We start from the raw sequence: 15,913 nt of genomic DNA, 5'->3' as shown, positions 1-15,913 counted from the left end.
TCACCCTGTCGCGGGGATTTGAACCGCCGACCTTCTGATTGACAAGTCCTAGGCTCTGTGGTTTAACCCACAGCGCCAGTTGTGCTAAATAAAGCTATCCAACCAGTGGCCATTAAATTCTCCTTGGGGCATTTTTTTTCTACCTGCTGAGAAAGACAGTGGCTCAAGCAAACTTTTATACATTTGTGTGGACAGGGCAAGTTACTGTTCACAGAAATGAGTTAAACCTTGCTGGGGCTTGAGCCTTATAGAGGCGGAGTGCTCTTTAGCTACACAGGCCTAGGAGGGGAAAAGAGATGTTTGTGGCTTTCATTAATGGTTTTATTGGTTTAAAGTGCAAAATAAAGCTTTCAAAGGCAATTGTGCTGCTGTGCCTGCTAATGATGTGATTGCTTTATGGGTCTCTAGCCTTAGGCCAGCTTGCCTGTTTGACACCCTTTCTCTGTTTCTTACTTTTTTGACAAAAGCTGTGAACATTTTTTTGGGATCCCTCCCCTCACCCCGCCACAACCATGACAACCAGAAACTTTTAATTGAAATCTAAGATCTTCAGGAGTCTGTAGAAGCTGCTGTATTTATCATTAAAAGCTATATTCCATCCTCCGTGATGTGGTCAGAGCTATACAGATTTCTTCAGCCCATGTTTGTTGATCATCAGGATTAGTTTGCCAGAGAAGAGATCAGGACCACGGTGGTTGTGGTGGCTTATAGGATGAACCTGGGGGAAAATAAACTTGGATGAAGCTGGTGACCTATGACACATACTATTGTAGTATAAATCTTACTTAGGAAAGGGCAGTGATAATGATTTTAGGGAAGATTATTTTTGGACTGTGATATCATTCCCGTATTATGTGTTGTTAAAATCTATTGTACGTTTATTCTTTAAGACTTGATTACTGCCTGACCTTCCCTCAGCACCTCTGGGTACTAACTGGTAGTAGAACAGTACATAACTATTAAATAGTTATTAAACTGAAAACCAAACAAACGAAGCACAACAGATAGAAGAAAAATCAGGGGAAAAGAGAAAGGGACTATCATAAGAAAAGAAAATATTAGTCGTCGTCCCCCCACAATAGACTATTGAAACAACTATTGAAATATCCCCTGCCCTTACCCCCCCCCCAAGTTTATGGCAAAATAGTGAGGGTGTTCATGAATTCCCATTAACCTGAAAGTTTACTGCATGCTTAACTTGGTATCTGGGTTGGGTCATGGGTAGCAGTTTGAGGTGAACCAGGAGTCTTGGGAAAAGCCAGTAGTCAAGACTGAATCTGCAGGATCTGCTGGATTCTGTTGGATTCATGACCTGCCTGACTCCATCACATCCCTTGAGCACCCTGCTTTGGGGCCCTATGTTGGCTACTGCCTGTGGAAGAACCACAGATTCTATCCTCCTACCTGCTTGAAAGGAGGCTAGCTGTCTGTCATAGCATGACCCGCTCCCCTGCTGCCGCCAAATTAGCAGCACTCTTTTCCATCAGTGGAAACTTGCAAAGAGGGTCCTGAGCTTCATTCTCACCATCCTCTATCAACAATATCACAGTAGTAACCAAATTAGACGTATTGTTTTAAGAGGGTTCTTGTATAAAAATATAATACTTCACTCATCATCTTGGAAATGCCTTTGCCTTTATTTGTTTCTTGATCGACCTCAGATCTTCAGATCTCTGTATTTCTCTGTCATTTGTAGATTATGAGTTTCTTGTAGACAGGCATATTATTATTGCCCCAAGTTCAGACCTTACATCTGACAATATAAAATGTCATACCATATGTTATAATTCACATACTGTGTCAAATACTTTGCTGAAGTCCAAATTGTCCAAATTGCCCACAAGAAAAACTCTTTTTGAAAGGTTAGCAGTTCAGAAAGCAATGATTTGCCTTCGGTAAACCATTTGACATTCTGATTTCTTTAATTTCTTTAAGTCATTTTTCTTTTTACAAATGTAGGATGACAACGGGGAAACAGAGTAAAGCATGAAAAATAAATAATGTAGCATTTAAGTATATGAATGGGGATATATATATATTAAAAAAAATTGTGATGGTTGTGCTACATTGACTTTATTACATTTTGAAAACATTGCTTAAGTTATATGTCATGCATTATTCTTCCGACATAATAAATTAGGTTGCAGTTTATTCAAATTAAATCAGATTACATCAAACATAGTAGGAAAAACTTGTACTGATGTCACGGGATTTCTGAATGCAGGTACAGAAGAAGGAAAAGGAATTCTCATGTCACTTTCAGACATGCCAGGCACCTACCACTATGTTTACCAAAGTATTTCTGCCTTTGTTTGCTGCCAGTAAATGAAGTTAATCATATAAAAATCAGCACTTGGAAAGAAGTGTGTGTATCTGGAAGAATTATATGACTGTAAAATAAGTTTACAGAGCAAATTACAAAAGATATAACAGCATTAATCAACACGGGCATGTAAGATCGTATAATCACCTTATTGTAGATGCTAGCAAACTGGGATAATACTTGTAGGCTGCACACACTTGCCTTGGAGAAAATCCCATTGAACTCTGTGGGATTTATGTCTAGGTGGACATGCATAGAATCAGTCTGTTAACTTAATTTTATAGTCCTGTTATTATTTTCTAAACCAATCAACCCCAAAACAATGGACCTGCAAAGATTATTGAAATTTGAAAATAAACTAGTTGGTAATTCTGAATTCAAAGGAATGCCTTATGTTCAATAGGATGTTGTCAGCTGTATAAACTCTGGTCGAAAGAAGTTTGTTCCATTTACGTCACCTTGAAATCAATGGGCCTCAGTGATTCTCAGCTAACTTTTGCCCTGTTGATTTTAAATGTGACCTTTCTTCACTTGCAGTGGAGCTACTGGGAAGGGATTGAATCTTTGAAATAGCCCCATCAGAAAAGAAATGCCTGGTCAGAGAGTTGAGCATGATGGTTGTCAAGAAAGTAAAAGCCCTCTGCTCCCACCTTCTTCTTACTGATTATTCCTCAGTTTTGCAAGTTCCTGACAGGTGCCACTTCTGAATAAGAATTTGTGTGCAGCAGCATGTTTCAACAGTTCAGAAGGCCTAAAAAATAACACTTGTTGCGGTAGAATCTTTCAGCTCCTGATTAGCCCCCTGATCTGTTTTTTGATTGCAGAGGAATCCTCTATAAACCTTTCTGTGTCAAATCATTTCCAGTCCTGGACCTTCTGATAGGGGTCTGTTTTCTTCACCCTCAACCTGCTTGACCCTGTTCCCTTGCCCTTGACTCCCATCTTCCCTTGTCTGCTTTTTGCCCTCTCCTAGGGACTACTACTGACCCACCAGCCTATGCCTGCTTGACAGTGGTAATTGCCTCACCCAGAAACCCATGCCTGATGGACCCTTCCAACATGGGCCAGCTGCCAGCCTCAGTCTCCCAGTATAGGTAGGCAATTGATGTTGTCCATGTTATGACAGTCTCCTGAAGTAAGCCAACCAATGAGAACAGGTAGAAAGTGAATGGATGATTTGCAGGCACGCCTGGGATACACCTGGGAAGGTGTGGTCATCTTATTATGTGCTTTATGGGACAATTTAGGAGAACACTGGGTTGCATATGTGAGTGAATGGGGATTGATGTTGCATTATCTTCAGAAGTGAGGCTATAAATTTCTCTGCCAGACTGCATGCGATGGGCTGTGGAACCTGGCAACCTTCAAGAGTTTCTTGAAATGGCTTAACCAGTTTGAGACTAGAATTCTATGGGTGCTGTACGTTTTGATCATTAATATTGTTTGGATCCTGACTTCGGCACTGTTCGATGGAGCATTTCCTGAATGGACCTCTGAGCAGAGGAAACTCCTGCCAGCAGAAGTGAGGAGGGCTGCTTCCTCCAGTTCCCACTTCATTCCCTTGCATCCTCAGAAACTCAGCAGTCTTTGAAACACTGAGAAGGTGCAGGGTGAGGCAGAAATTGGCAAAAATCACCTCCCCTTCCACTTCTGCCAGCAGGACTCTCTGAGACTTTCCATGAATAGAAGGACCACTCCTGTTCTTTGAAGGCTAAGGTTGGACCAATGTGCTCGTTCTCATTATGAAATGAAACCTATTTACTGATTTATCTTGTTTTCTCTATCAACAAATGAAGCTCCACCATACCAAGTCTGACTGTTAGTCCAGCCAGCCCAGTATTGTTTTCTGACAAACTGTGGGTCTCCCAAGGTCTCAGGAAGAAGCTTTTAAGGCTAACTTCCTGGAAATGATAGAGGTTCATGCTGGGTCATTCTATATTCAAAGCATGAGCTCCTCCATTGAGCTGTGGGCTCTTCCACTTTGTTTCAGTGTTCCAGTAGTTGAAAGCTTAACATTTTTAATAGTTTAAGTTATTTCATGTTGGGAATAATATTACAGGTCAATTTAATATTGCAACAGGGGTGAACTAAATAGCCAGGTAGAGAGCAATATAGTTAAACATTGCAGAACTAAACCTTTAGACGTGTTTAAATTATCCTGTTGTCTCTTTCTTTACAGGCTTTATTTCATCCCCACACCTTTCTTTTCCTCCCAAGTGAATATATGATTCTTTTGTTTGTGTTTTGGTGAGTTACTGAGGCTCACATTTTGCCTAGGAAGAAAAAAATAGAGAAGCTTACTTTGCAGTGAGCTTTTGCTTACAGTGAGCACTGTTGCTAAATCTGTTTTCTGGATGAGACTGTTGAAAAGATCCCTTAGTTTAAAAGATTTGGAGTAGCCTTTGATTTGGGCCATTTAGAGCTTGAATTTGTGCTGTGAAGTTGGATTGCTGTGCCAGCTGTGTTCAGTCATTTTATACAATATGTTGGTCCTATAGGTCCACGCTGAAAGAAATATTTCGTTGTCCTTACATTCTAAGTACTGGGGTGTATTTTTTAAAATTTTATTTATCCTTCTCCATTTTTAGCCACATTTTTGTTGCAAATTATTCCAACAGTTGAGAATAAAATATAGATTTAGCTGAATCACAGTTTATTGGGGGAAAGGTACTGACATTATTTAAATTATTCTGAAAGCTTTTTTCCTATGTGTGTTGAAAAATTACCCTTTTCCTTAAAAACAACAACTCTCCTTTGGAATTTGTTGTTGTGGTTGCTGCTGCTGCTGCAAAAACTGTTTCATTAAGAGCTTATGTTTTAGTGGCTACCTATTTATATTTTCACAAGACTTGTTAAAAATAGAACTAATCACAGCAATAACTTAAGTAAAGTCAAGGCAGCTTTTTTGGAAGATCTGTTTATTTTTCAGCTGTTGATTGAGTGATATAGTACTTTCTTATTGAAATGAAGACCCTGTCCCTTTTGGCATCTGATTCCAAATCTTTGGCTACAAAGATATATTTGCTTCAAAAACATTAATGATGTCATGTTTCTCTAGGAATGTGTAGGTTGTAGAACATTGCATGAAGTCTGTTGAGATTCCAAGGAGTTGATGGTGTGCAGCTCTACTAGAGTCCAAAAAACTTGCAGAAGGAAGTAGTCACATCCACCATGTTTATTCTGCATCAGTACTGATGCTATAAAAGTATAAAAGCATTTCAGAAATATAAAGCCTTATAAAACCCTCAAAACGTGCACCAAAGTTCTACTGGATCTTAAATAAGTCAGTTGTTTGGGCTGCCAACAAAATAAAATGTCAGTTCAACAATGTAGTGAAAGTTCTTTCTTTAATTCTTTGTTTAATGTACGTATTATATCATAATGATCAGGAGGTATTATTCATTATGGTGACTAGGGAAGCAAGGGGGAATTGTGTTTTTTTCCTGCCCTAATTTGAATAAAATCAACTACAGCTTCAAGTGTTGTTTTAAAAATTTTCAATATATAAACATGCTGCTACAAGGGCAAATGTCACTTATTCACTCCCATTGACATAATTAGCTCAAGTTCAAAGTATTAAGAATTTTAATTTTTGCGTAGCTATTGCACAATTTTGAAAAATTTAAAAATTGTTGCTTCGTTTTTAAACCTGATGCTTATAATCACTGCTGCTTTTGCAGTGAACTTTCATTTGACTGGCAAAGCAAAAAACAACCCTGTATGGTTGTGTACGTTCCATTGTGTTTAATGGAATAATTAGTAAAATGGAGTGGCAACGATGTATTATCAGGTCTGGATTTGTAGTGAATGTCTGCTGGACAGTGAAGCCCAACTTTGATTGTTCGACTTATCTAATGCATGCTATGGCTTTTATATCCATTGGCTGCAGTTAGAAACTGGACTGATGGAAGCTAGTTTAAGCTGAATGGAAGACAAAGATTGTTGTCAGCAAAGCTCTGCTATAAATACAATACTTCCAGTGCTTAGTTTTGCCCCTCCTGGTCTTTTAGGCTTTCCACCTTATAGTTAAAGTAACCCTTACTGATGGCAGTTCCACATAGGAAGGAACAAAATGGCCCTGCCCATGTGATATGCATGTTCCCAGAGCAGTTTGGAATCCTAGCATGGAGAAGTGGCTCCCATACTGCTGTGTCCTACCATCCAAATTTTTTCAACCCAAAACTAGAACATGTGTCTTCCGGGATGCACTCCCAGGTGAGTCATAAAAGCACTTTTGCCCCATAAAAGCACTTTTTTTGGGGGAAGAACGTGATGTGAGAGCGCGTTTCCCAAAGTGGCTGTCAAGATCTTGCACAAGTAATAATAATAATAATACCTTTATTGTCAATGTACAACCTGTATACAATGAAATTAACTGAGCCTAATCCCTCCCAAACACTCACTCTCATTGCACTCTGTGTGCTTATCGCACAACACACCACCTCACAAGTCAGTCAATAGCCTAACAGCCCATGGACAGAAGCTATTTTTTAGCCTGTTGGTAAGACTGATTATACTTCTATATCTCCTGCCCAAGGGTAGAAGAGTGCTGGCCGGGGTGTGGGTCATCCCTGAGAATTTTTCTCGCTTTCCTAAGGCAATGATCCCTTGCAGTGTCATCTAGCAGACTCAAGGACATAATTCCCCAGTCTCTCCAGATGTCCTGCTTTTTCCGGGGCACTTGTAAAGTATGCTGTGTTTAAGTGTGTACACGTGCCTTTAGGCTTTGGACTTCTAATAGTGCAATTTTATGCATGTCTACCAAGGGGTAAAGTCCCACTGAATTCATTTGGGCCTGTTCTCAGGTAGCTGAGAATAGGATTGCAGTCTTAATTGCACAATGTGTAGCTTGTTGTTGTTGTTTAGTCGTGTCCGACTCATCGTGACCCCATGGACCAAAGCACGCCAGGCACTCTTGTCTTCCAATGTGTAGCTACTTTGTTCAAATGGCCTTGAAATAACTGGAACGTGTCAGGACACTTATCTGGCACTCTAAATAATAAAAAAGGTCTACGTTGCTACTCAATTTATTGTTTGCTGTAGCAAATAATTTCAAGTTGCATTGGTTCAGGCAATTTAAATTTTATGTTTAGCAGTCCTAGTAGGTGCTGGTTTCAGATGGTAGCTAGCTCTGTACATTTGGAGGTTGGAAATTATATGGATTTTTACTCTACTTTTTACCGCTGTAAAACTCCGGGGTGTGTTTGCATGGGAGTAAAACATTCAAGCTTCTTTAGCAGTTTGGTCATTTACTAAGTTTATTTCTTAATAATAGCCATAAACCTATACTTAAACGTGTTAGGAAGATGGGGAACTCCAGAGTTTTAAAGCAGATGGGTCTGAAACAATTATGTGCCACAGGGGCAATGAGTAAATTCTGGCTTCCTCTGGGCATAAAGCCCTTTTCTAAGAGAACATGTAACCAAACAATCTAGGCAGTTTCTTGCATAAAACATGAGTGCATACCTGATTCCCATTGGGCAAAACTCTTATTAAATGCAATATATTGTTGTTGAGAAGAATATCGTATAAAAATAGCCACAAAAATCTCTCTTGCACAGTTTGGCTTAGGTTTAGATTTACCATTCTGAAGTCCTTTTTTTGAAACATGTAAATGTGTGCAAATGGTGTTGGCTGGTAGACTCTCCATATCTTTGCAGACCATTAGGTGGTATCCAGCTCAAACAGAGAAGTTCCTGCTTCTTCCTCTTTTAGAACCTGAAACCATCAAGAGAAATGGTTGTTGTTATTATTAATATATTTATACCACTCCTTTTTTCCTGACAGGGACTCAAGGCAGCTTACAGATAAAATCAGAACAGCTAAAAAGGGGGAGGTTTTTTTAAAAAATCAGTAATTGTTTAATTAAATATTAATTAAAAATTAAAACTGTATATAAATATAGGAAATCCTTTAAAATATACAGATAATTACAATAACAACAGCACTACATGGTTACCTCTATGAAAAAAAGCCATGTGAATGAGCCCTCCTAAGAACCCAGTTCAAAAATGGGTTCCCATTTCCCATGATAATTCTAATTGATGCTTGCAGGAAGATTATCAAATTTTTATCTCTTAGGGATTAAGTTTGCCAAGAATCGAGAGCCTCCTCTAGCGCTTGGCTCAGCATGAGAAATGAACTGCAGCCTTTTTTTTTATCAATGCATCTTCTCAGAAAGGCTTGAATGTGGTATGTTTGGCAAAAATCTAATATAGTCAACTATGTGGTTAAAAACACAATTTTGAAAAATAATCTATGATAGGGCACTATCCAGCACATGTGGAGAGAATGCTATTGTGAATCTTTCTAGTCATTGTCAAAACAGGATGCTGAACTAGATAGGTAGGACTTTGATCTGATCCAGAAGGGATGCTCTTATGTACTGCACCCAGGTAGATTTTTCTGTCGTTACTTCAGATGTGTACTATTTTTCAATCTTTGACAGATTAAACGATAGAAGCAGCTTCCAACAGAGACGTTTCTTTAGTTTCTTCCTCTGTCTGTTTTCATCTCTTGAACAAAATAGCTTATTGCAGATTAGCTTTGCCTATAAGAGTAGAACTGAGGCTGCTGTTACAAGAAGTCTTTTGTTTGGGATGTTTCCTGGCTGAGTGTACATGGCCACTTGCCGCTTGATCTTTGCTGTTCCATGAATGTCCAAGCTGCATCTGTCCTGAAGAGTCAAGAGAAGCAGATCAAATTCTGGCTCCAGGAATAGCCTGAGTCTAATCTGCTGTTGTGCACATACATGTTGTGTAACTACTGTACGTACAGTTGCCTACCCAAAATTTTATTGTAGGCAAGCCACTAATTAGAAACAATTCCTTAATCTGTGAATGCAGAAATAGCATTTCGAATTGGAGAAATGGCTAAGGCTCAGTAGCAATGCACATGCTTTGCATTCAAAATGTCCCAGGTTCAATTCTTGGGATCCTAAAATAAGGATGAAACATCCCGTATGAAATCCTGGAGGCCAACCTTTATCAAGCTGGTGCCCTTCAGATGCTTTGGACCACAGCTCCCATCAACAGTCCAAATCCTTTGGAGGTCAGGTTAGCATTGCTTCTGTGGACAATATTGAGGTAGATGAGCCGATGTCCTGCTCAGTCAGTATAAGGCAGCTTGCAGTGTTAGGTTTTTGACTTCACAATAGAGCTCCAGTACACTGCTCTGAAACTGTCTGTGATAGTTTCGAAGTCATGTAGATAGTGATTAAAGGGCTGAGAGTGTTAAAGCACGGTAATCAACACACAGCTCTCTAATATGTGGTAATTACTACCATTTTGTGATGTGAGCCCTGTTGCTTTCAGGTAAATGAACAATGTGCCAGATGGCAGCAGTTGCCAATTTATTGTGCATTTTATTGTGAGATTGGTTATAGCAATAAAGCTGGAATAACTAATTTGTGTTCTTTTTATTTTACCAATCATAGGGGGTTGGTTGAGAAAAGAGGGGTAGAGACTTTATGAAGGAATCTCAGTTATGTGACAGCCACCTAGTTCTCTCTTGGTCTGTTTCTTCCTTGTTGTTGCTTTCTATTTGGCCAGTATAACTACTTCCTTTTTCAGCAGCTTGTTAGTTTTCTCTCCGTCCGACTTCTGCAGTGAGAAGCATGTAAGGAAGGATGAAGTAAGGACAAGAACCACACAAAACTAGGCTGAAGCAGGCCACAACTTCATAAGATAGAACAGGGATGGGGAACCTGATGCCCTACAGATGTTGTTGGACTTACAACTGCCAGGATTCATGATAGTTTTCCTTGCTGGCTTTGAGGTTGATGGAAGTTGGAGTCCAATATGGAGCACCATAGGGTCCCTATCTCTGAGCTAAAGTTTCCATGAAGTGGCAGTGTAAGAGCAAGGACTAAGAAATAAGGGGACACACTTGCTGTCTTAAGTGCTCAGCCTGCAGGACTAAAGTGAAATGGAATGGCTAAGGACTGCAGATGACATTACCCAGCCATTGGGGTAAGGGAGGTGCCATGCTAGTGACTGGAAGTAAGCTGGTCCATGTCCTGGTCCCTAAGACATGTGGTATGTAAGGAACATGGTGGCATGTAAGGGACCCCACATGCATACCTCCTCCACCAGCTTGATTAGCTTTAAAAGAAGGTTAGAGAAATTAAAGAATAAGGCTTTCAATGGTTACTAACACAAATGGCTATGCCATGCCTTCCCTGCTTGGAGGCAGTATGAATACCAATTGTTGGAAAACGCAGGAGGGGGGAGAGTGCTGTTTTGCTCAGGTCCTGCTAGTGGGCTTCTCATGGGCATAGAGATAACCTGGTCTGTGCATAGTGTATAGAACATTGATCAGAGTCTATTGCATCACTCACAGACAACCCTTTGGTCTTTGAGAAGTGGTAGTAGTCTCCTGAAGTTGCCATCCTCTTTTTGTTCATTATCCCAGCATAAACCTATTGAGCATCTGAGAGCCAAATTGTAAAATGTAAAGTGGTAGAATAATAATAATAGTAACAACAACAACAACAACAACAACAACAACAACAACAACAACAACAACAATTTATTATTTATACCTTGCTCATCTGGCTGGGTTTCCCCAGCCCCTCTGAGTGGCTCCCAACAGATTAAAAACAGAATAAAACATCAAATATTAAAAACTTCCCTAAACAGGGCTGCCTTCAGATGTCTTCTAAAAGTCAGATAGTTGTTTATTTCCTTGACATCTGATGGGAGGGTGTTCCACGGGGCAGGTGCCACCACCGAGAAGGCCCTATGCCTGGTTCTCCCCTGCCTAGAAATAATATTATGCTGAGGATGCACATTTGTTTTGTAAAGGATTGCAATTTATTCTGGATATATTGTATACTTGTATTAATATTATTACTATTTTTACAAATCACAGCTAAAGATTAATCAGTAGCTTATTTTAAATGTGAAACATGCTATTTCCTAAAATAGGCAGTTAAATAAGATATTGAAAGATGGAGGTATTTTCTAACCTTATTAGTCTACTTACCTATAAGTAGATAGTAATTAAGATAAAGCCCATCACTGTGTTAGTGCCAAGCTCAGCCATTCTGTCGTTTACAGTGCTTTGATTCCGCCTTAACTGAGAAGTTTAACAATAACAGCAATGGCAAACAGCAGGGCTCTGGCTCTTTAAGTGGCAGTAAAAAAATCTCCCAGTGTTTGCAAGTAGTTGTCTGGCAAGAAGAAGGATGATGGTATAATGCATCGCAAGAACAGAAGAATTGCCTTGTTTGATCAGACAAAGGTACTCCCAGCTCATTGTTCTGTTTCCAACAGTGCCAGTGAGAAGCTTCTAGGAGTTCACAAGCATCATATGAAGGTGATGACTGTCCCTTACTGTTTGTACGTCAGAGGTACAGTAGACAGCATCCAATCATGGAGCTTCCAATAGGACTGAAGTGATTTATCTTTTTATGGATTATAGGTATTGAAATTTTAAAATATGTGAAACAGGAAAATGGTATCAATACAAAAAAGGAGAGAGATCTATGTAGGCATAAAGAAAAAAATAAAGCACCTAATGGAAATTACCCAAATAAAGATACTCACCATACACTATATACAGGGACACTCTTAAGTTTCTGTTGTGGCCCTTACATTCTTACGGGCACCTGGTAAAATGGGTTTAATGAACGCTTGTGCTTGGGCTTCCTTGGAGGCTATTTTTGATGTTGGCACACCACTTTAATTGGGGTCTCATGTGCAATAGATGGGCTCTCAAGTTTTGAGTCGTCTACATATTCAGGAAATCCACAAAGACGCAGATGGTTTCTACAAGATATATTCCTCAGAATCCATGAACTTACCTCCCCGAGTTGTGCTCCTTTAACTTCATAATGCACTTTAGTTTATCTTTCATTTTTTGACACTAGGATGTAGTTGTGTACCTTCAAATATACTAGGAGTAACTACAGTTCCCAAGTCAATTTTTTAACTTAGGACCAAGGCAAAATATAGTCTGGCATTCTAAAACAGACCTGCACTGCTTGTCTCTTACGGCTTGTGGTTATTTAGACGACAGCCAAGCAACAATCATCAGTCTGCGAGAAAAAAAAAGTAGTTGCCTGCATGTTACTTTGATACTTTTTGTATGATATAGCCTTATCATGATGCTAACTTAGACTTGTTCCAAGTTTGGTTTTGGATACTTAGAGGCTGCTATTCCCTGTAGGTCAGTATCACTCCACTATTGGCAAGGGGAGCTTCTATTTTGCTGGCTAGATCATTCATTGCTGCTGCCTTTACCACCACTGCTCTGTAGATCAAACAAAGAACAGAGACTGACTGGACCAATCACAAAAAATACAGTATGGTGTAGTGGTTAAGAGTGGCAGACTCGTAATCTGGTGAACCAGGTTCGCATCTCTGCTCCTCCACATGCAGCTGCTGAGTGACCTTGGGCTAGTCACACGTCTCTGAAGTCTCTCAGCCCCACTTACCTCACAGAGTGTTTGTTTTGCTGGAGGAAGGGAAAGGAGAATGTTAGCCGCTTTGAGACTCCTTCGGGTAGTGATAAAGTGGGATATCAAATCCAAACTACTCCTCCTCCTCCTCCTCCTCCTCCTCCTCTTCTTCTTCTTCTTCTTCTTCTTCTTCTTCTTCGTCAACAGGCTCATCACAGCTATCTGCCAATCACCCATTCCCACCACCCTTCTGAGTAATACCCCTCCCCACCTTCTCACTATATAGAAGGGTCTGGTAACTTCTGTTTCAGTGTATCTGAAGAAGTGTGCATGCACACGAAAGCTCATACCAAGAACTAACTTAGTTGGTCTTTAAGGTGCTACTGGAAGGAATTTCTTTTGTTCTTTTTTACTGTCTGCTAATCAGGCTCCAGTTAGCATTTTTCTAGAGCGCTCTGAGATCTAAGCACATATAACCTGTGATAGTTTAGCACATTAGATCCCATCCCCACTTCTGCCCTCAAATTCTGTAGTTGCTTCATGTCTTGGACACTTCCGTTCAGATCACATTTTATATTTGTCAGGAATGTTTTAGAGCTATTATTCAGAGCCAGACACTGTCCTTCTTGGCAGAATATGCAGATAGTGATGATAATCAGCTTTGTGTTTTTATAAACAACTGTGCTACAAAAGTTGCATCTCTAAGTTTAGTTGACAGATGATAGCATAAGCAGAAAATATGTATTTCGTTTCAGTTTTATGTTTCTGAGAAATTTAACCCAATGGATGCAGGGGTTTTTTCCTCCTGAATCTCACCGTTCAGTATGCTGCATCTCACTCATATTATACTGAATCTCCATGCATCAATCTGCAGCCTGGTCTTCCTCGGAATACCAGTTGCTGGGAACAACCCTTGGGGGAGGGGCAATAGCTTAATGGCAGAGCAGTACCCAGGGGTTTGGGGTAGGGCTAGGAAGCTTCGTTATTCTGTGAGATCTCTGGGTATATAGGGCAGTATACAAATTCAATAAATAATAAATAATAAATAACGTTTGAAACCCCTGATAGCCACTGCCAATTAGAGGGGAGAATACTAAGCTAGCTGGATAAGTGGTCTGGTTCCATATGTTTGTGTGTTCAAGAACACATATTGCTCTCATGTCTTCCTTCTGGGTTTCCCGTATGCATCTGGTTGGCAACTGCAGGAAATAGGATGCTGAACTACATGGGACTTTGGTCAAATCTGGCAGGACTTCTCTCACGTTCATTATGCGTATTCAGAAGTATATTCCATTGGGCTCTCCTGTTTACACTTAAGTAAATGTACAGAGTCTTGGAGAGCATTATGTTTTTAACATGATCTGTCTGTAACAGTAGAACATTTCAGTAGCCTGAATGAGACCACTTTAGGTCTCTGAGTCTCAAGAGTAACCCTTTGATCCCTTCCATGCCTATGTTCTCAATGCAAAGCTTGCTGCCGCCATAGGTCACCATAATTGTAGTGTCTGCTAACAGCAAAAATTTACATCATGACTGAGTATCGAAGCATGCTGCCGTATGAAAAAACATTCGAGACATTTCTTTTCCTTTCTTCTCCCATATTTTCCACAATAACCTCACATGCACCTCCCTCCATTTTCTCCTTTAGAAGGTAGCAGGGTGCTTTCTTCCATAACAGTGAGCCTTCAGTATCATCTGATATGGTTGGGTCAGGAGGTTCTTCATCTTGGAAATCAATTTTAAACAACAAAACTTATATAAAAATCTCATCAATTGGCAAAAACATTTATCACTATTTTGCATTGCTAAAATGTCTTGATTACTTAATGAGGCTAATCATAATCTTAAAATACATATCACTCTATTAAGATGGAGTGTTTTGTGAGATTGAAATGTGTTATTTGATATTACTCGGGTTCCTGTTAAATATTTTCTAAGAGATCTCTTTCTGCAGCTTAAAGTTGTGCCTCTCTTATCCTTATTTACCATGGATAGTCCCTATCTTCTGGTACTTGGTGAATTTGTTTCTAGCTTGATGGTGAACTTCAGGGGCCCTGACCTTCCTTTTTTTGTCTTTAAATCAGACATGGATCAGAAAGTCCTTCAAATAGAGGAATGTCTTCAGTAAAGTAGGGCACATACAGTAGACACCCAAAGTACAACCAAATCCATTCTGAAACTAAACGTTCTACAATTCTTAGTGTCACCCAACTCTTAACTCGGACAGCCGCTCTGGAAGGATACCATGGTTGACGGTATCAAAAGCCATTGAGAGGTCAAGGAGAATGAACAAGGAGACATTTCACCTGTCTCTCTCCTGACAGAGGTCATCGAACAGGACAACCAAAGAAGTTTCTGTGCAAACACTGGGCCTAAACCCCAGTTGAAATGGATCTAGACAATCAGTTTTCTCCTGGATCTGGTCCACCACTACCCACTCGGGAACCATGCCCAAGAAGGAGAGATTGGGAACTGGCCCGGTAATTAGATTTTCCAAATCCAGGAAGGGTCTCTTGAGGAGTGGTTTTATCATTGCCTTCTTCAAACAGGCAGGGACCACCCCTTTTCATAAAAGGTAAAGGTACGCCTGATAGTTAAGTACAGTCGCAAACGACTCTGGGGTTGCGGTGCTCATCTTGCTATACTGCCTGAGGGAGACGGTGTTTGTCCACAGACAGTTTTTCTGGGTCATGTGGCCAGTGTGACTAAGCCGTTTCTGGCGAAACTAGAGCAGCGCACGGAAACTCCATTTACCTTCCTGCTGGAGTGGTACCTATTTATCTACTTGCACTTTGACGTGCTTTCGAACTGCTAGGTTGGCAGGAGCTGGGACCGAGCAACGGGAGCTCACCCCATTGTGGGGATTCGAACCGCCGACCTTCCGATTGGCAGCATTAATTAGTTCCCTTGCCCAGCCAGCTGTCCTCTTGCTGCTATTTTTTTATCAGTCAAGGGGGGCAAGAGGCCAGAGTGCAAGTGTTCACCACGGCCAATCCAAGCACCTTGTCAGCATTCTGAAGCCTTAATATCTGAAACTCTTCCAACAAAACAGGACTAGACTTTGCTCTGGACACCTCTTGGGATTCATCTTCTGTTAAAGTGGAGTCAAGGCCCCGGCAGATGCAAAGGATTTTATTTTCAAAATGCTTTGCAAACACATCACAGTCAGCTACCATTGGTCCTCTTAT

At 40.3% G+C, this 15,913-nt stretch overlaps 1 protein-coding gene across 11 annotated transcripts in view; it reads left to right on the top strand.

Annotated features, from left to right (window-relative positions):
• NPAS3 (neuronal PAS domain protein 3) overlaps positions 1–15,913 on the top strand; it is a 617,308-nt gene that overhangs the window by 136,461 nt on the left and 464,934 nt on the right. For 3 of the 11 annotated variants that reach the window (XM_083740965.1, XM_083740964.1, XM_083740959.1), the window contains one exon: positions 3,297–3,417. The exons of the other annotated variants lie outside the window; for them this stretch is intronic. In XM_083740965.1, coding sequence (XP_083597091.1) covers positions 3,297–3,417 — 121 coding nt within the window. The remainder of the gene's footprint in view (positions 1–3,296; positions 3,418–15,913) is intronic. 11 annotated transcript variants of the gene reach the window in all.

This window comes from Podarcis gaigeae (assembly GCF_964106915.1).
Source record: "Podarcis gaigeae genome assembly, chromosome: 1".
Taxonomy (NCBI): domain Eukaryota; kingdom Metazoa; phylum Chordata; class Lepidosauria; order Squamata; family Lacertidae; genus Podarcis; species Podarcis gaigeae.
The sequence above is the reverse complement of the archived record's forward strand: the minus strand, read 5'-3'. Positions and strand labels throughout refer to the sequence as shown.